The sequence below is a fragment of the Neltuma alba genome, unplaced genomic scaffold (genome assembly GCF_004799145.2).
Source record: "Neltuma alba isolate B1F8T4 unplaced genomic scaffold, ASM479914v2 tig00005516_pilon, whole genome shotgun sequence".
Taxonomy (NCBI): domain Eukaryota; kingdom Viridiplantae; phylum Streptophyta; class Magnoliopsida; order Fabales; family Fabaceae; genus Neltuma; species Neltuma alba.
This window is the reverse complement of record NW_021634141.1, coordinates 29,012-49,803: the sequence shown is the minus strand read 5'-3', so window position 1 is coordinate 49,803 and position 20,792 is coordinate 29,012. Positions and strand designations below refer to the sequence as shown.

General features: G+C 32.7%; 3 protein-coding genes across 3 annotated transcripts; 2 read left to right on the top strand and 1 right to left on the bottom strand.

Moving 5' to 3' along the window:
* Window positions 1–2,010: 2,010 nt before the first annotated feature.
* LOC114747943 (UPF0678 fatty acid-binding protein-like protein At1g79260) lies at window positions 2,011–4,021 on the top strand. The gene is made up of 4 exons (XM_028936294.1): window positions 2,011–2,196; window positions 2,359–2,499; window positions 3,381–3,449; window positions 3,902–4,021. Exons 1-4 carry the CDS (start codon window positions 2,011–2,013, stop codon window positions 4,019–4,021), a joined length of 516 nt encoding a protein of 171 aa, XP_028792127.1.
* Window positions 4,022–5,080: 1,059 nt separating this feature from the next.
* LOC114747938 (40S ribosomal protein SA-like) lies at window positions 5,081–7,720 on the bottom strand. The gene is made up of 5 exons (XM_028936288.1): window positions 7,458–7,720; window positions 6,359–6,621; window positions 6,040–6,237; window positions 5,720–5,936; window positions 5,081–5,411 (listed from the first exon to the last, which is right to left on the bottom strand). The coding sequence occupies exons 1-5, from the start codon at window positions 7,609–7,611 to the stop codon at window positions 5,329–5,331; spliced, it is 915 nt and encodes a 304-aa protein (XP_028792121.1). The 5' UTR covers window positions 7,612–7,720; the 3' UTR covers window positions 5,081–5,328.
* A 5,387-nt stretch (window positions 7,721–13,107) lies between these two features.
* LOC114747942 (DEAD-box ATP-dependent RNA helicase 47, mitochondrial-like) lies at window positions 13,108–14,858 on the top strand. The gene is given in 2 exon segments (XM_028936292.1): window positions 13,108–13,777; window positions 13,780–14,858. Coding segments are annotated over 2 exon segments (1,683 nt in total). The 3' UTR covers window positions 14,793–14,858.
* The last annotated feature ends 5,934 nt before the right edge of the window (window positions 14,859–20,792 follow it).

The following is a 20,792-nucleotide window of genomic DNA, read 5'->3' as shown; positions in this document are numbered from 1 at the left end:
CTCTGGGAAGCAAAACGGAGGAGACTAGTCCACAGTCGAGGCGAACGCCTTCTTGTCAGGTGCATAAAAAAAATAAAATAAAATAAAATAATTGGTTGTATAGTTTGATGAGTTTTTTAATCGTAATTTACAGAATATGAAATAAATGCATGAAAGGTTTTGTATCGGTTTACATAAAAATATGTTTGTAAGTAATTTCAACCGTAATAACAAATATGGCCTAAATTAGTTTAAATGTGTTAATGAAATTTACAAGTCCCTAGAAATAGTTTATAATTAACTTAGAGAAATACAAGTTGTCTCTTTGAAAATAGTAATCGGAATACTTTAGAATTTAAATGAATTCTAGAGATAGTACTTTTTTGATCCTCAATATAAACCCATTTAATAATTTGATTAGATTAAAAAATTAGGTAAGCTAGTTAATTATAAGAAAATGACACATTTTTCCTAAAACACCATAATCATTTTTTTAATATCTTATCTCCTTCTTCTACTTGATTATGATTGAAGGAGTATCCATATGGGTAATTTAGAGAAAATTGATAAATATGAGAATAAATCTTAATATTTAGGATCAAAACTAACTCAACAATTAAGTCCTATATTAAGAATCAGAAAAGTGTACAAGAATCAATAACCACAAATTTTGAATTTGATCACTTTGGTTCAAGCAAATATCAACTTAGGCATAGTGGCGGGAGTTATTCGTTTAATTGCATGTTGTGTAATTGAAGTTTGGAATGTTCATCATGTACGAATTGGAGACAGTTTCCTAATACACTTGCGATTGCAATAAACTTAAACAAAAGTGAAACATAAAACTTACGTAAGATTGGTAGTTATCTATCTAAAGTCTACGTTCAAATCCAGCTTTATGTGATTTCTTGTACTTTTAATTAGTAAATCCAAAAGTATTGTAACTTCCAGGGAAGAAACGCTTTGTGGGCTGGATTTCTTGTATTGATCCAGTTTAGCATATTGTAATCTCAAATACATATAACAAGCTAATGATTTGTAATAATATATGACATTTTGCTTTTGTAAAGGAAGAGGTTTTTTATTTGATCTTGTGGCTAACTTCAAACTATTTTATCTTTTTTTTACCCAAAAAAAAAATTTATTAGCGTATGTCTTCCTAGTTAAGAAAATATGTTAACAGCCTACTACAACACCATGTATAATTACAAAAGAGCATATGTAAAATTATATCTTATTACCTTCGATCCTAATTATAAGATATCATTTATAATTTACAAATGAGTTTATAATTAGGACCGAAAATAGTAGCTATTATAAAATATTAAAAATTATATGTACATAGCAAAACCCATCCATTTTCAGGACCTAATCCCTATTATCTCACCATTGTCCACATATTGTTGTGAACGCCATAGCAACTCTTTTAGGGGTGTTTGTATTTTTTAAGATAAATTTTGTGTCAATTTATATAAAAATATTTTTTTAATTGATTCTATACTTAGTAAGTATTGTTTTTTCCTAAAATATTCTTGTTAATTATTATTATATTGGCTAGAATTATTATTAATATAAGAACTACCTTAACAAAATAGATAAATATAAAAAATAAAATTAATTAAAATTTTGTATTTAAAATTAAAATAAATGTAAAGAGGGGCGCAGTATTTTTCAAGCACTTCCTAAAGCAAAGCAGACATCTTCATTTCCCTGCTTTGTAAACTCAGGAAGACGGATTTGCATTGGGTGCTCATCAAGCTGATGAGCACCCAGTGCTCATCAGGATCTGGACCGTCCAGATCCGATCTGGACGGTCCAGATTTTATTTTATTTTTATTTTTATTTTTTAAAAATAATTATTTTAATAGGTATAGAATAAAAAATAAAGATAATTTCTTAACTATCATACTTTTAAAAAATAATTTTTTTATTTTAAAATAATTATTTAAAAATATAAATATGGACCGTCCAGATCAATCTGGACGGTCCAGATTTCTCATCACTTGATGAGCACTGGGTGCTCATCAAGTGATGAGCACCGAATGCAGGCCCGAAGGGTCACCAGGTCCACCACCGGAACCGCCAGTGTTGCACCCAGCAGTGGAACCACTTTCCTACCTTCTGGGCTCATGGAGAGGCCAGGGAGAAGGCGGCTTCCCTACCATAAATTCATTCTCTTATGGCGAAGAACTTCAGTTTTCCCATTCTGGGAATAAGGTATCCTATACAAAAAATAACCGCTTATATGATTTTTTTTTCCTTGGATTTTTCATGGGTTTGGTTTTGAATCTGTGAAAACTCGGGGACGAAGATTACAATTTTGTTTTTGATTGAAGAATTGACTTGGGTTTTTCTTTGTTGTGTACGAGATGAGACAAGCCCGTCATTGGGTATACCCAGAAGACTTGGAAACTCAACTCTGGCGAGCCAATGCACGCCGAGAGTGGATACTGGCGTCCAAAGCCTGATGGTGCTATTGAAGTTGTGATTGCGCAAAGCACGGGCCTTGTTGAAGTTCAGGTACTGTGTCTTGTTATTGATGAGAGTGCTTTAACATCCATACAGAGATTTTTACCTTTTTACATTCGTCTGTTGCCGATAAACTGTTCGACAAATTGCCTGCTTTATTTCATACTTGTCTCTACTTTTAGTTTTAGTATTTAACTGGTGCGCGATGATGAATTTCTGTGTAGGCGTAGGCTGCCACGTCATCTGTGAGCAGAGCATTCACAGATGAGTGAAACAGAAATTAAAATGATTAATTAATTACATTAACGAGTTTGAACTTGAATGTTTTGAATCATTTTTGACTAATATTAATTAGTGGGTCTATACTGGCTGAACCAGCACAAGAATACTCATGGCACACTCGCCTCACGATACGCTGGGAGATTGCTCAAGTTAAATATTTGACAAATATTCGCGGTATAGAAGGGCTTTTGGTACCAGAAACAAAACAGAGAGAATGAAAACTAAGAAGCTCCATTTCATAAATATGGGAAGCTTTCTTTTCAAGAAAGCCACTTGATTCCATTTTTGGCTCTGCTGTAAATTGCTTTTTCTTTGCTTAGATCCTTTTTCCATGTATCAGACGCAGCCTAATGTTCGAATTAATTCCTACCTTGTCAAATAACCTAGGTATGATTTTCCCATATATCTACACTTCGGAAGTTCCATTACGCACTACCAGCATGCTCCTGGTTGCCGAAGGTGCTTTGCAATAATTATCTTGATACATTGCTTTCTACCTGCTGGCTGGTTTTCTACCGTTATATGCACATAAAAGCCTTAACTATTGCTTAATTATCCTAGAAATAAGATTTTTCTATTATCTTTTTTTTTTTTAGTTCTGTTGTATTTTTTTTGCTTCTTCTGATATGTCCCTCGCATGTGTCATCCAGAAAGGGACATATAATGCAAAGGACAAGGTGATAGAGCTTCAAAGTGAGACAGTGGGGAATGCTTCTGAGGTAATAAAATTGGACTCTCAAAAATACAACAATGCAAGTGATTCCTGTTCATTCATGCATAGTTTGCATCTCTTATATTTTGCAAGTTTTTTCCCTTGTGATAAAAAAGGTGACGGTTACAACTTAGATTTCATTGTAAATATAAACCAGTTACCGAAGTTTGGTACAACAAATATGTCAGAAAAGCATATAATAATTCTGTTTTTCTTGAGCGTGTCATAATTCTGTGTTGAACTTTACTATTTGAGCAGGAAGATACTATCCAACCATGCTGACGTTAACATATGGCTTTACCCACACACACACACATGCTCTCTTAGATTAGATTGACTATTAGATTGCCATCAGCCTTAGCTAGTTATAGTAGTGGGAACTTTAGGGCAGAAATATATCCCCTCCTCTCCCCCTTCACATGATGCAAATTATACCAAATCTTTTCTCATCCCGCACAGGTTATGGAGATAAGACGACTGTTCCAGCTGGTTGATGGCAATCTTTGTTATGAAGTTCAGATGGCTACCAATACAGTAGGTCTTCAACCACACTTAAAAGCAGCGTTGAAGAAGCTCTAGACTGAAGCTTTCTCATTCTATGGAAGGTGATATTGAAAAAGAATGCGAGTCTTGCATTGGAGAGTCCAATGGTTCTATATTTCTTTAGACAGCAGTTTAAGCCAGCTTAATCATGACATACTAGTCAGCATTTTTTACTCCTTTTGAACGTGCTTCATGAAGAAACCAAGTCCTTTACTGAGGAATATTTTATTGTCTTGTTCTTTTGCCATCTTCATGGTTTATATGTAGCTATACTCTCTTTTTTTTGGACAAATATTTGTAGCTATACTCTCATGTGCATTGAATGCCGCAATCTACGGAGTACCAACAAGATGCAAAACGGTCTCTCTCCTTTTATGATGTTTCTTCTATCCTGGATTGCTTTTTTTGGTCTTATTGACATCAAAATCCTTTTCCTAAAACTCAAATGAGGCCCTGCTTGATATCTTCTGAAATATGCTATGGATGTGCGAACTGAATTTGGGCCCATTGACGAATGGCTGGAGAATGATGGTTGTGACCATAATCGAAGCACGATGTAGCCAGAAGTGCCAATTGGAGACCCCAAGAAGATATCTTAAAGTGCTTTCCATCTGAGGGACATTCTTTGTCATTGGCATCATTTTCAGAGATAAAATTGGAATCCTGTTTCTCTTCGTGGACGCGTAGTCAACGCCACCTGTAGGCGCCTTATGCTTAATTTTGGACATCAATGTCCTTAATAGAACTACTGCTGAGAATCAAGGTTTATTTGTGGACAATAGATGTTAGATTATTCATTGGACCCCCAGGAATCCGAAATTAGCAGGTGAATGGCTTGCTAAAGAACGTCACAAAAGGGTGATGGGATCTTAATGGCCCTCCCCTTTTGCTGCTTTAAAATTTACATGTGAGTTAAATCGTGATTTTTGTTGTGAAACTTGTAAATATTTTAAAAATAAAAATACGACCGCGATTTGATCAAAACTTTTTAAGAGGCGCCTATCAATAACAAATCTAACTCCTAAGTGGTATGGTGCAGAATTGGGAAGGACAAAACACAACTTGAAATTTATTTAGTTACGCGTGATCAGGAAATGCAAAACCAACTTCTACTCTAATCTTATTTCCGAGAAAATCATAAACAAAAATACTCAGCACGTCATTTTATGTGAACTAAAGCCATCATCCAACATTTATATCAGCCTAGAAAAATAGATTTTGTAAATAGAGAATGTCACGTGTATCACTAAGACTCAGACAAGTGACGCACCACAAAACGTTACCTTCCCTACCCAAAAAACAAAAACAAAAACAAAAAGGACAATCAAAACTTATGTATGAAGTTAATCCCAGCCGCTAGCAGGAATATTCTCGACTCCGGAAACAGGTGCTTGTGGAGGTGGGACGGCTTCACCCCAGTTCCCTACTGCAATAAGAAATTGGTTCAGCAAATGCGAATTCATGACCCTTAAACAATAGAACACGCACATGTGCACCGTAATTTAATTTAAAACAGAAATTCTCTATCAGATGCATAGTATTAAACGAAAGTGAAGACAATGAGAGTCCACTGTGACTGTTATGGCCATATATCAATAAACTAACACATTTGCAGGGCCAACTATCATGGAAGGGGGTAAAGATAGATTTAATCTAAAATAATCATAGTAAGCACAAATTAAATTTAACATAACATGAGTAAGGAGCCAACTTTAATCAACTATATAGATTTACCTGCAGCTTCTGAGGTCCAGCTGACACCAGGAACTGCTGGAATAGGTTGTGCTACTGGTTCAGTCCATGATTGATCAGCTGCAACAGGCCACTGGCCATCAGCAATGGCACCAATACTAGCACCAAAATCTGCAGCGGCATAATTTTGGACAGCAAGCGCCTCCTCTTCCTCTAGTTGCTTGGCTTCCTCAGGCTCCCTATAGAAGAATAAATCCACCTGCATAATAGAAAATTTGAGACCACCAAGAATTTGAAAGAAACTTGCAAACAGAGCTGCATCCCTTCTAAATAGGTCCTAATAAAAGCGGCAAATACTCTACCATCACATCCCACTTAAGCCCTGGACGAATAGTACCACGCATCTGCAGCACCATCCTTGCTAAAAGCCAAAAGAGACAACCAATGCTATGTTTCCCCTTGTTATTGGCAGGAATCCCAATGTCAACATATCGCATAGGGGAATCAGTGTCACAAAAGGCAATGGTTGGAATATTTCCAAGAGCAGCTTCCTTGATGGGCTGCACATAAACCAGTACCAAAAGAAAAATGTGAGCATAATAAGAAGATCAACTCCGATTAGAAGTTTAACCTATTCACGAAAATATGACATCTCAACAATTCACATAGAGAATTAATGACCTGATGGTCCGTTCTTGGATCAGTTAGAATTAGAAGGCGAGGCTCACTGTAAGAGGTTTGGAGCTGATTTGTGAATGTACCAGGAGTGTGTCTCCCGGCAAGTGCATGGGCCCCAGTGTATTGAGCAAACTTGAGAACGGCTCTCTGACCATAAGGCCTAGCAGACTGAACAATGATATCTTGAGGGTTCTCAGTGGCAACAATAACCCTGGCAGCAAGCTGAAGCTTCTCCCATGTTTTTCCAAGATTAATGATGTAGATCCCTGATTATCAAAATAACCAAAATCAACAAAGTAACAGACAAAAGCATGCAACCTGCCACAGACTATTACATCATATCATAATACTACATTAAAATTGAAATTCTTGAGATGAAATAAATTTGAACTTCAAAATCATGAAACATTGAAATTCAAGTAAACTATCACACTACTACCTCATTAAGTTGTTCCCACTCCCCAGGTCCTTGCCAATCCATTAATTCACATTTCCCGAAAAAAATAGTATTTATCTTTAAATACCTATAGAAGAGTTCTTATGGTTAACTGAATATTAAGAATAACGAAAACATGTTTTGATTATCCAGAGGTACAGAACCTTGGTTTTTCAATAAATTTATAGAGGCATATGGCCTGCTTAAGAACCCTCTTACTCACTATTTCTTTCTTTCTTTCTGCACCAATGAGAACGTAATTCCCAGAGTACAATGAGGAAAAAAAACGACAAAAAAATTGTTCAGGCAGTGAAGAGACTAGGCAAAATATTTTCGGAGCACCCCACCGCAAAAATATTTTAATCCTACCAAAAGGTGAAAAGAAGCTCAAATATTGACGGCGACACTGAGACATTAAATATATAAAATTCAAATGCAACATAGGTGTCACGAGAGTAAATACATAACAGAACCCACTTGGAACCCGATTGCAAACTATCGATGCATGGATACAAGGAAATTTTATGAATTCATCAACACATGTGGCACTCTGAAACATATACGCTCGAATATCAATAATGAAATTTCAGTAAAAAAAATATCTTTAATTAAAATGCTCCATCTCATAAACTGATGTATTGAGATATCTGGGAGTTCAACACTAACCGTCGTTGCGGCGCTTGAACACATATCGTTCCATTTGGAAGTTGCAGTTCTTGGTACCGAGGTGGACCTCGGCGGCCAACATCATCTGGATATCAGCTTCCTTCTGGGAGAGCTGACGCGGAGGAGCAGCGGCGGCATTTGTGGTGGTAGCCATGGTTGCGAGCAGGAGAACTACCGTGGAGCTCTCTTGTGTTTGAGATGCACAACTCTCAAGTTGAAGGTGCAGCACAAAACTAGAAGGCCGTAATGCCGAGGGCTTTAGAGCTTCTCCACGTTCTGCAGATAGAACGTACGAAACCCTAGTTTAGTAAATGACGAATATACCCATCTCACCATGTAGATTTTTTCCCGTTTTGGGCTCAGGTGTTTTCGGGTCCAAAATTGGGCTGGCAATTTTTTAAACAGATTAAGAGAGTGTTTGGAGAATAATTTTTAGAAAATAGATTTTGTGAAAAAATAACTTTAATAAATAAAAGTGTTTGAATGATTATTATCAGAATTATTTTATATATATAAATTACTAAAAATTATAGAAGTTAATATGATGATTACATAAAAAATACATTTTATAATATGTTAATTTGAAAGAATAAAATTGTTAATAATATATTTTTTACCCACATAATTAATAATATATAAGATAATATAATTAATAAATAATTGAGATGTATATATATTTATAAAATATAAGATTAAATATATTTATATAAAAATGATTTTTTTTGCTAACAAAAAAATATTAATTTGCTTGAAAGATTTTAAACATGAAACAAGGAATGAATAGTTGAATGGTGTAAAAATCATATACCGTTAGAATGGATTCTGACAGGCACAATCTTACTCTCCAATTTAAGCCAGAAACTAATGGATTTACTTTCTCTAAAACTATAGTGTAGCCTGAAACCATAGTTTGTTGATTTTTCCCCTGTTTAGCAAATTTTTGCCCCAAACTGCAGTTTGGATCCAAAAACCATGATTTGTGTAATTTGCCAAACAGGTCCTAAAACTAATGAAAGATGTACACAAAATTGTTAGCTTTCATTTTTATGAGAAACGAAATTATTCTAATAATTAAACTAAAACATTTATGTGATTCAAGACAAGAAATTATTGTTTAAGGGGAATTCCAATGTAAAAACAAAGAGATGGCATGATAAAATGGACTGAAAAATACGAAAGTTATAAGCTATGAAAGCGATGGGCAACAATGTGAATAACAAATATTAGTTTTCGCAAATTTCAATTTGTAATTGAGAATGCATAATCAATTTTAAAAAGAGTTGAAGTGAAAATTTGTCTAGAAAGTTTTCACTCAAGAGTATTGTGCCTCCGAAAGCTTTTGTGAATGCTAGTCTGTTCTGAAAGTTTTAAAATCATGACAATGTTATCCCATTCCCATACCACTAAAAGCGTTAATGATTAATGCTAATTTTTTAATGATAGGAGATGAATATTGTTACAATTCTAAATTTTCATGAATAAATTTGCATTTCAAAAAAATCTTTAGATGCTCAGCTCATAAGTAAAAACTTTCAAATAAGTATACCTTAATCATTCTAAAAGGGCCTAATGTGGTTTCATATCCTTACATGAGAAAGAGATTGATTTGGATAGAGCAAACGAACATGAAATAAAGTGACCACATTTGTTATATTGCTCCAACTAGCTACTTCGTACTTATTAATTTTGATCTTTAATATAAAAATTAGTTCAACATTTTAATTTTGATTTAAATATAAAACCTAATTCACTTTATCTCTTATATTTATTTATTTATTTTAAAGTAATCTTATAGCAGTTGCACATGTTAAAGATTTCATTAAATGGTAGTTTATAACCAAAACATATGATTAGTAGTAATATTCTAAGAAAGACAACACCTATTTATTACAATATCTAACTTAACAGATTTTCTCAATCTATTCAAATTAATCAATTAATTCTAATATTAAGGACTAAATGTACTAATTATTTGGAATTGCAATCTCAATACTAGTACCATGTGATTAGGCTCCTCTATGCCAATTCCTCAGAGCCGATTCATCCACTACTCACACCTGTATTATCAAATACTTTAAAAACAATCCCATCAACAATACTCATTAAAAATAACAGAATCAACTCAATAGACTGAATAGCACATTGACTATAGACAAGCAAAAGAAATAAGCTTATAACATGAGAAGTCATCGACTCTTCTAGCCAAAAAATAGAGGCTATGATGCAAAAATCACTATCAAAACTACGAGATATCTATGCTAAAAAAGGGCATATTCGTTAGTTTTTCTACACATATAAAATGAAGTTAAATTTGCCACTCCCTTCAAAAGAAAATGCTTGAATTTTCCTTAACCCTGTGTCCATGTCCCAAATCAGAGATGTCTGATTATTGCAGTGCCTTATATATTTCTACCTCCTTTTCTTAATATAAGAATTAGTTAACTATTTTGAATAGATTAAAAAAATTATCAAGTTAATTATTTGTAATAAATAGATATTATCTTACTAATGATGTATAACTAGAACTACCATATAATAAAATATTTAACATGTGCGACTATTACAAGAAGTATTTTGAAAAAAATAAATAAATATAAGAGATAAAGTAAATTAGAGTCTTATATATAAAATCAAATTAAATATCAAATTAGTTTTTATAGTAAAAAAATGGAGATAGTATTATACAAAGCTTCCATCCATATCTTGAAAGTCCAATCCACTCTAGGAGCTAATCTCATGCACACTCTTTTTTTTTTTTGAAATAATCTCATGCACTCTCTTATTAGTAAGAAATCCCCGTAAGAAGTTCTCCATTTTCGTTTCAATGACATGACAACATTTGAGAAGGTAACTATTACTGCCTCAATCATAATATAAAAACTAGTTAGTTAATTTGAGTAAATTAAGAAAATTAGTTACGTTAGTTATTTGTAACAAATAAGTGTTATCTTTCCTAAATATCCCTACTAATCAAGTTCATTGGTTAGGACTACTATTATTAGAAAGACTATATTAAAAAATGAATAATATGAGAGATAAAGTATATTAAGATTTTATATTTTGGAACCAAAATAAAGTTAAATGAGATCTTATATTAAGGACTGGAGGTAGTATAATGGTTTTAACCTTCACAAAATTTGTTTCATCTGGGTTAAATATTATTACTAACCAATAAAACTAATGTATACCTAATATATTTGGAAAAATAAATAATGGATCAACTTAGCTATTTATTAGAAAATATAAAACACACATATATATCGCCACGTACCCTACAGGGAGACTTTACAGCAGTAGGGTTAAAGATAAAATTACAGTTTCTAGCAGTGAGTATTCGATTTTTCAGTATAACCGAATAACTGAATAGAATAAGTTTTAAATACCAAACTAAAACTGATTAATTAAATAATCAAAACCAAATTAACTAAAATATTTAAGTTCGGTTAGCCGATTAATCGAAATATAAAATGTAAAAAATAATTTTAAATTAAAAATAATAATGAGACACGATTACAACTATTAATTAATAAATATTTTACCATTTAATATAATTATTATAATAATATTTATTAATATAACTATATTTAAAGAGTTCACTGTACCCACAATATATATTTTATTAAAAATAATTTATTAAATATAAATGTTAATATGTTTTTTTAGTTTTTTAGTTATAACCAAATTTTTGTTTATATAACATAAACTGAAATAACTAAATCCAAATAATCAAAATTAAATTTGATTTGATTCGGTTTTTGGCTACGCTTGCTCATCCTGCCAGTTTCCCTTTGCTTTTAACCTTGGGAAAATGATATACGATGAATAATATCTACTTCAGATTTCCTGTAATACTTTCCTACCCAGCCAGCAACCACGGTTGAGTGTCGTTCGGCTACTTTGTCGTTCTCCATCTCTCCCTCCGACGGACACTCCGCTCCATTCCGTCGTTGTTCATCGGTCTCCTCCACAGCTTCCGCGCATATCTTTTTACCCAGTTCAATGCCTGCTGCTTTGATTTTGGGCCTATTTTGAGTTGAAGGTAAATGATTGTGTGAAAATCTTCATGCTTTTCTGTTTAATAGTTGTCGCTTTGGGGAATTACTATCATTCTATCCTATGCGGTGTTGGTTTAGATAGAAAGAATTAGACTTCATGAGTTGAATATGGCATCAATGAGCTTTATTCCCGCACTCTGTCGGACTCTGTCCACCGTTGTCAGCCCTGCGTGGTTGTTCAAGTAGTGAAGAAGGTTTGAACCCTAGGGCTTTGTTTACTCCCAAAATTTGGTGAGATTGACTTGTTGTTTACTCCCAAAATCCGGTGAGATTGATTTGTTCAACCTGGTTATGAAATTGTTTCCTGCGTCATCTGTTAACTCCGTGGTTGTTCTTGCTTTGTTTTAAATTTTTCAGCTTAAGTTGGCTCTGAATCTAGTCGTGTAACCGTTTGGAAATGTATTGAAATGGGTTGTGAGTACTTGTGCTAAATTATTTTGGTATATGTAGTTGAGAGTAAAAGTCAGCAAATAACGGATGTGGCTCCAAAATAATCAACTTTAGAGGTCATCTAACATTGAAAAGTTTTAACTTGTAAGGAAACTGAAATTGGGATAATTAGTTCAGTATATGACATGCTAATGTAATTAAAAAGAAGAACATTTGAAGATGTTGAATACAGGAGTGGAGGAGAGTATTGAGAGGTAGTAGGTGGTGAAAGGAGTTTGAAGACTGTAAGAGTGATTAAAGACTGCAGTGATAAGCATAGAAGGAAGGGATGGTTTTCTAAATTAAATTAGAGAGTTTTATTCCTAAACAAATATAATGTGAGGCTTGAGAGCTTAAACTAGAGCAGCATATGGTAAGAAACCAGGACCTGTTTTTCTTTTACATCTTAGGAAAGGAATTTTTTTTCTCAAGTTAACATCGTCATATGTTTATACATTCAAACACGTATGTATAGTTGCCACTGATTATATATTAAATGATTCAAACTGCAATTTCATCATTAATGAGTTTGATCAATCTTGTATTCACCAAAAAAAATCTTGGAAATAATCAATTAGTGTGAGACTTTTGGGACATCAAATAATAATATGACTATTTGGAAGAAAACAATGACTAAGATATTCTTCATATAGGGATTGAGAATTAAGGTTATATTTTATGTATTTTTACCTGTATTAGTTGAGCTATGAACCCATTTGGCAAGGTCGCTTGTGAGGCAGATGTGAACTAAGACTGTTGATTTACAATGTTTCCTTTGTTGTTGGGTTTTGAAAGATTAATATTTGTCAATGTATGATTATCTGAGTTATTTTATGCTATTGATTTTCTTGAATCATGATGATTTACTCCCTCCGGTCCTAAATATAAAACCCATTTTGTAGTGTAAATTACACTACAAAATGGGTCTGATATTTAGGACCGGAGGAGTATTAGTTTTGTTTATGTAAATAGTGCCAATGAAAGGCATAGTTTCTCAATTAGTCTCTTATTGAAGGGTATTTTCTTAATACAATATCTAATTCTCTCTGTTCATTCTTGCTTGATGTAGCAGCTTGAGGTGGGATTTTTCTTTTCAAGGCTGTTGGAAGCCATATTCTTGTTCTTCTACGATAAGAACCGAGACGATATAATTCATAAAGAAAGTAATGCCTGTGTTGTTCTCTGCACGGTTGGTTCTGCTAGCTGGAGAGACATTGCCCTTGCGAAGGTTCCTGCCCAATTCTGGTACTTCTTGTTTGCATAGCTGTGTCCGTTCTCTAAGTCAGCTAGAGCCCCAGCATGCTCCCCTTACTCCCTTAAGCATCGATTTGAATAATGAAAATGAAACTAGGAAGAATAACAAAGTCAATAAACTGAAGCAATTGGGTACCTCCTCTTTAGCCTCAAAGGGCAGAGCGAAGACCATTGGTATCAATAAAATTAAAGCAGTTGGAGCCACAAAGAAGCAGCAGATAGAATCTGCTCCATTTGCCGCTAAGTCTTTTTCTGAACTTGGCCTCCCTCATTTGCTGCTCGAGAGATTGGAAAATGAAGGTTTTAAGAGTCCAACTGAAGTGCAGTCTGCAGCAATTCCTACAATCTTGAATAATCATGACGTCATAATTCAATCTTACACAGGATCAGGGAAAACATTGGCTTATCTTCTTCCCATACTATCTAACGTTGGCCCTTTGAGGAACAAAACTTCTGAAGGTAACAGTGATGGTGAACGTGGGAAGAAAATGGGAATAGAGGCTGTGGTTGTTGCTCCCTCTAGGGAGCTGGGTATGCAGATAGTGAGGGAGTTTGAGAAGATACTTGGACTTGCTAACAAAAGGTGGTTCAACAGCTTGTGGGAGGTGCGAACAGATCCAGGCAGGAAGAAGCTCTCAAGAAAAATAAACCTGCCATTGTTGTTGGCACACCCGGTAGAATAGCAGAGCTCAGTGCAGCTGGGAAACTTCACACCCACGGCTGTCGTTATCTGGTCCTAGATGAAGTTGATGAACTCCTGTCATTTAACTTTCGGGAGGACATGCACCGGATACTAGAACATGTGGGGAGAAGATCAGGAGCCGAACCACGAGCACAAAATAGTACGGTTCCTAGACGTGCTGAGCGTCAAACAGTTATGGTGTCTGCAACTGTTCCATTTTCTGTTGTCAGGGCAGCCCGGAGCTGGGCGCATGATGCCCTTCTTGTCCAAGCCAATAAAGTCGGCCTGCTTGAAACCATTTCTGCTTCCAAACCTGTCAATTTATCAGGATCTGCGCCTGCCTCAAATTCTAACTCTACTACCCTTACGCAGGCAGCAGAGAGTCTACCTCCTGCATTAAAACATTACTATTGTGTCACGAAGTTACAGCATAAAGTTGATACTTTGAGAAGGTGTATTCATGCACTGGACGCCAAATTTGTTATAGCTTTCATGAACCATATTAAGCAACTTAAGGATGTTGTCTTCAAGCTAGAGGCACGTGGGATGAAAGCTGCAGAGTTACACGGGGATCTTGGGAAACTTGCTAGGTCAACAACTCTGAAAAAGTTCAAGAATGGTGAGGTGAGAGTGCTGGTGACCAATGAATTATCGGCACGGGGATTGGATATAGCGGAATGTGACCTTGTGGTTAATTTGGACTTACCCACAGACTCAATTCACTATGCACACCGAGCTGGCAGGACCGGGCGGCTTGGGAGGTCTGGTACTGTGCTTTCAATATGTGAAGAGCCAGAAGTGTTTGTTGTGAGGAAACTGCAAAAGCAGCTTGGGGTTCCAATAGCGTGCTGTGATTTTGTGGAGGGAAAGCTACTTGTTAAAGAAGAGGAGAAAATGTCAAATACTGTGAGATAAGGCATTTTATTTTTGTGACTTTTTTGGTTCACAATATATTTTCAATGACTTCTTCATTCTGTATCATCAGGTTTCTTTCTTTTGATAGCATTAGCAGCTGGCACCGGGGCGTGGGTGACAATCAGTTGAAATATTATACCACCTCCCATCCTAATTATAAAACCCTATTGGTTGTCTCTAAATAACGTCTTATAAATAGGACTGCAGGTAGTATTTTATAATTTACTTATTAAGAATTCGGTAAAATTTAATAGTAATAAATAAGAGTGAATATTAGATGTCTATATTAGTAGATTGACCATATCTGGGATGGCAAAAAAAAAAAAAAAAAAGATTGACCATATCTAGATTTGCAGATACGAGCCCAATCTAATGCAAACCGGGAAAAAAGTAAGCTGGTGGAAGGCCTGTCAGCCAGACCAATAAAACCTGAGTCTCTGATTAATTTTTCTTATTAGCTTACATATTCATTAAATTTTTTTATAAATAATTTGAACTTTCGTTTAAAACAGGCTTTAAGGAAGATCTTGATATTTTTTGAGCTACAAGGCCCGACAAATCCATGACTAGTTTGAACCATATTTGGGTCTCATAGTTAGATACTTTTCCGGTCTTAAATATAAAACCCTTATACCAGTAAGGGTCTTATATTTAGGATTGGAAGAGTATTTGTTAAGATGGCTAAGGTATATATTTGGTCCTTTAATCTTATGTAAGATTTCAGTTTGATCTCTTAACGTTAAAAAGTATATTTTTAACCCTTTAACTCTAAAATTATTAATCTTAAATAATGATTTTTTGTAATAATTACTGTGATTGTTTTGAATATTAAACTTAATATATTAGCAATTAATAATGTTTTATCAACATTCAAAAATTCAATATTATCATTTTTTGTTAACAGTTTTAGGGTTAGAAAACTAAAAATTTATTTTTTAAAGTTAAAAGGACTGAAGGACTAACAATATACTTTATCCTCTTAACATTATGCATATTTAGGTTTGAGAAATAAGAAATATTGCATGGATCAATGTGGGCCTAAGAGATTGGTGGCCGAATGGGCCTAAAAGCAATGCGGAGGGATTCATCATATTCTGATCCCCATTCTCACGATATTATAATATTTTATTATCAGAGTAGAAGCAAATAAAAAAGATTAAATACTCTTTGTAACAAAATATTTCTAAATTGTGATTTTGTACCGAAACAAAATTTTTTTTTGTTGAAAAATTTACTATCTTTTAGATTTACATATAATTAATTCATTAATCTTCAAATTTTACCTTTATTATATACAGGATTTTAATTTTAATTTTAATTCTCTTTTGTGCTTTGGAGTATCATACAATTTACTTGCTTTTTTTGACCACACAACACACTCAAAGCTGTTGAGTGGAAACAAACATTGCAAAACATGGAAGCAACTTCCCTTACACAACGTGCGAGACACATTTGACCAAACGCTGTTGCCAATTATTCATTAAATTATAAATTCAAAATAAAGTGAGAAAAAAGAAATCTAAGAATATTCCTATTTTGCCCGAATCTAATGCATGTTGTTAAAATTGAAATCAGAACTCGAAAGTCGTAAATTAGATTCCTATCAATCATCAAGTCATGTACAGCTAGCTAGAAAGACAATTATTAATATATATATATAATTCAATTATTTATTTTTTTCCATGATTATTCCACTAGGTTAGAAAACAGTTGAATTATATAATATCTAATTTTTCAGTTCAAGGCATTTCTTTCTTTCTTTCTTCATTTTCTTGGTTTCATGAGTGAAATAAAATTATGATCCTATCTTTAAGATCGGTATATTAAATCAAACAAAATATAAGTGCTCAAGCATATCATTAATAATCACTCCACGCAATACTTAAAACATATATTGGAAAAAAATCTTTATAAACTTTATACTAACCTTTTTTTTTTTTTGGGACGGAAACTTTATGCTAACTTAAGAGCATAATGTTGCCCACTCGTGAGTAAAAAGCATTAAAAATTCAATTTCAATGTCAATTAGACATGATAATGAATAACAATTAAATCTCACTCCTCCAATCCTAAATATAAGACTCCTTTTATAGTGTAATTTACACTATAAAAGGAGTCTCATATTTAAGACCGAAGTAGTATCTTATACCCTCTCCCATCTTAAATATAAGTATTAATGAGAAAATTTATTTTGATCATAAATATAAGATATCAATCTACTATGTGTCTCAATTGCAGATGATTAAAAATGATGTTTTAGAGAAATCAAAACGACTCTTAATAAATAATAAATTTAACTAATTTTTTTATCTTTGCAATACCTAACTCCTATATTAACTTACATATGGATAATCTAAATATCCAAATCATGATATATTTCCATGTTTATAAATAAATATTTGGTGCAAACAATTTTCTTCATTTATAATCCAATTAATTCAAATGAAATAAGCAAATAACAAAATTAAAATCCACCTGCCATTGAATAAAAAGAGGATATATATATATATATAAAATTAAGTTTCTTAAGAATGAAGCGAATCTGATGGACTTTAGAAGTTTCTTTATATTCGTATGATCATCCCTTTGAAGCATTCAACACAAAAGAATGTTTCTGAGAAGTCCCTTGCTTGCACGCCACAAACAACATATTTGTATATAATGTCTATATATATTTATTTATTTATTATTTGTACACAAGCAATAATATTGGCACATTAAAATAAAATATTAAGGTCAAAAGAATAAAAAATAATGATTATCATCATCATGGCTTCACACTCCCATGTGCTTTTCCCTGTGTCTTCAACCCCAACAATGTGCCTCACGCACTTATCTCTCTATTTTAAAATAGATTGAAATTTTTTTAACCGGAAATTAATTAATGAATATTTTTTGTCTTATCATTAATTCATCCCACACATTAGAATTCAAGATCTCCTATGCTTGGATCTCACCGCCCCCAACCCTTTCTGAAATTCAACAAAATATTTACAACATTTTTTAATTAAAAAAATGCACCCTTTATGTGAATAATTCATATTATTAATTTATTTTAGCCATTTAAATCAAAATTAATACTAACTCTGATCCTAATTATAAAATCTCGTTTGTAATCAATCCTAATTATAAGGCCTTGTAATCAAGACCTCGTTTGTAGATTACAAACAATATTTTATAATTAGGGTCGGAGGTAGTACGACCATAAAGAAAATAAGAATAAAACCTTCATATTTCCTAATATTAAAGAATCAAGCATCCAATTCAAACTTATAAACCTTATTTAAGAAGAACAACTATCTAGTCGCTTAAGCCAAATACTGCTAAGATTATTATAAAATGATCATTTTGATACCGTTGAAGCCAAAATATATTAATTAGAGTGAAAAATTAATTCATTCCACTTAATTTTTGTGTGAAAAAAATAATTAATTTGACATTTGCTATAACATCACATTTTTGCTGTCAACACATTTATTTAGCTCTCCTTACAAATGTGCAGTGTATATATACATTTTAAGAAACGCAGGCACCAACTTGCTTAAAAACCAATGCAGCCAAAAGGAGACAGACACTTTTCTATGGATATTATATAAAATTTGAAAAATAAATCATAAAGAGACTCATATATATATATATATAGGGTTTTGTAAATTTTATATATAATCATATATTAACCTAAACTCAATAAATTAAAAACGTTTGAGAGGGGTTGAAGAGTGACGACGACTTTGGATACGTTCGGATCCATGTTGAAAAATGGCTACTTTTTTTTCCGGTAATTTTAGAAGAAAAACTAATTTCAATTATTTTAATCATCAAGACTAACCCGATCTCAATACATATACATATGCCGCCTATATACAGACATTTTGTAGAAGAACATGCTTGGGATAGAATTTAAAAACACGTATTCACCAAAAAAAAAAAAAAAAGAATTTAAAAACACGTATAAATACATTTCACGTAAGTCGAGACAAAACTCTTCTTACACTCATCTTGTATTATGTAAATCATGATTAAAAAGCTATTTATAAGCTATTCCAAACAAGCTTATAATCTTTAATATAAGTCATTTCTCATCTTTTAATACAGCACTTAATGAGTTATATTATACATATATATATATATATATATATATATCCTCTCTTAACCACAATCTAATATAACCTAAAAATACTTTTTAGGTTCTATTTATAAGTCATATCATTAAATAGTTATGGATGCATTATTGTATCATTTACTTATTATTGCATATATTATTATTTTGTTAGAATATTAAATAGAGGTTAAGTTGAAAAAAAAAATTAAATTTAAGCCACAAGTTAATAAGGATTAAGGTCTTTTATTGATTTTGGTGGGACATACTAAAAATAACTTACTGAAAAATACTGTCAGAGGTGAAAATGAAAAATAATGCAGTTTAAATTAATATAAATTAATTTTTGATGAAGTAGTTAAAAGGGAAAAAGACACTAAAATACCCTAAAAAATACTAAATGACAAATGAGAGTATCTGAATTTTAAAATCCCAATTCAGACCCTAAGTATTTTTTTGGAATTTTTAAATCTTGAAAATTACATAAATGTCCTTACTATTTTTTTTGGCCTTTTTTTTAAATACTGTCACCTTTGCAATTCTAGCCACTGGAGCTCTCACACCGGCGACCAACCACCGAAGCTTTGTCGACCGATCATCAAAACTTCGATGACCTGTCGTTGGAGCTCTAGTGATTACTGTTTCTTATGTATTGACTATTCTTTTTTAGTTATTGACTGCATTTATTTTTAAACTCTGATAACATGTGACCGGAACTTCGGTGGCTGATCACCAGAGCTCCGGTGACTACTCTTTCTTATGTACTGATTACTCTTTTTTAGCTATTGACTATATTTACTTTTAAACTCTAATGACTACTCTTGTTAAACTACCGACTACTCTAGTAATGCGATTTACTATTCTTGTGTAGTCAATAGCTATATAAAAGTAGTCACCAAAACTTTGAAAACAAAAGTAGTCAATAGTTAAAATAAAGTAGTCAATAACTATATAGAAGTAGTCACCGATAGTAAGGACAATGTTGTCATTTTACAAGATTTGAAAATTTCAAAATGGTACCTGGAGCTTGAATTGGGATTTTGAAATTCACCTACCCTAATTTGTTATTTAGTAATTTTAGGGTATTTTACTGTTTTTTTTCCTAGTTAAAAGCCACAAGTTCAAAATATATAGTTGTTGGATCTAATTTGAAATGAAGGGCATTGAATTTTATTCATAAAGTGAGCACGCGCAAGACATGCTTACGGTAACAAAAGTCAAGCAATGATAAGAAGGAAATTTCACTATAGTTTTCGCAGAAAATTAAACTTCCTGTTTTAGTCATTAGCATAATCTCGAGATCAAAGAAAAGTAGGGGCTGTGCATCCAGCTAGCTCCACTACATCCTCTCTTCCGGTCAACCACTCCGGTCAACCACTAGTTGTTCCACCAGTAGTGACTTGGATGAAGTCCCCACTTCAAACTCCGCGTTGATATGTTTGTATATTTACATGCACTTAATTATAATATCCGATGTTTTTAATATAAGACTTTATTTGACTTTTATTTTGGTTCTAAATATAAGACCTTAATTTACTTTGTCTTTCATATTTATCTATTTTTTCCTAAAATAATCCTTCTAATAATGGTAGTTTTAGTCAATACACTTGATTAACAAGGATATTTTAGAAAAGATAATATCTATTTATTACAAATAACTAACTTAACTTATTTTCTTAATATCCTCAAATTAGTCAGCTAGCTCTTATATTTAGTACTCGAGTAGTATTATAAGAACTAGTTGATTAATTTGAAAAGATTAAAAAAACTAGTTAAACTAGATAAAGTGATCATTTTGATACCATTGAAGCCAAAATATATTAATTAGAGTGAAAAATTAATTCATTCCACTTAATTTTTGTGTTAAAATAATAATTAATTTGACATTTGCTATAACGTCA

Coding starts and splice junctions, on each gene's coding strand:
- LOC114747943 (XM_028936294.1), top strand. CDS start 2,011: ATGAGCACCGAATGCAGGCCCGAAGGGTCACCAGGTCCACCACCGGAA. Junction 2,500..3,380: donor CGGGCCTTGTTGAAGTTCAG/GTACTGTGTCTT, acceptor TGTGTCATCCAG/AAAGGGACATATAATGCAAA. Junction 3,450..3,901: donor CAGTGGGGAATGCTTCTGAG/GTAATAAAATTG, acceptor CATCCCGCACAG/GTTATGGAGATAAGACGACT.
- LOC114747938 (XM_028936288.1), bottom strand. CDS start 7,611: ATGGCTACCACCACAAATGCCGCCGCTGCTCCTCCGCGTCAGCTCTCC. Junction 6,238..6,358: donor ATCCAAGAACGGACCATCAG/GTCATTAATTCT, acceptor GTTTATGTGCAG/CCCATCAAGGAAGCTGCTCT. Junction 5,412..5,719: donor CTGGACCTCAGAAGCTGCAG/GTAAATCTATAT, acceptor TTCTTATTGCAG/TAGGGAACTGGGGTGAAGCC.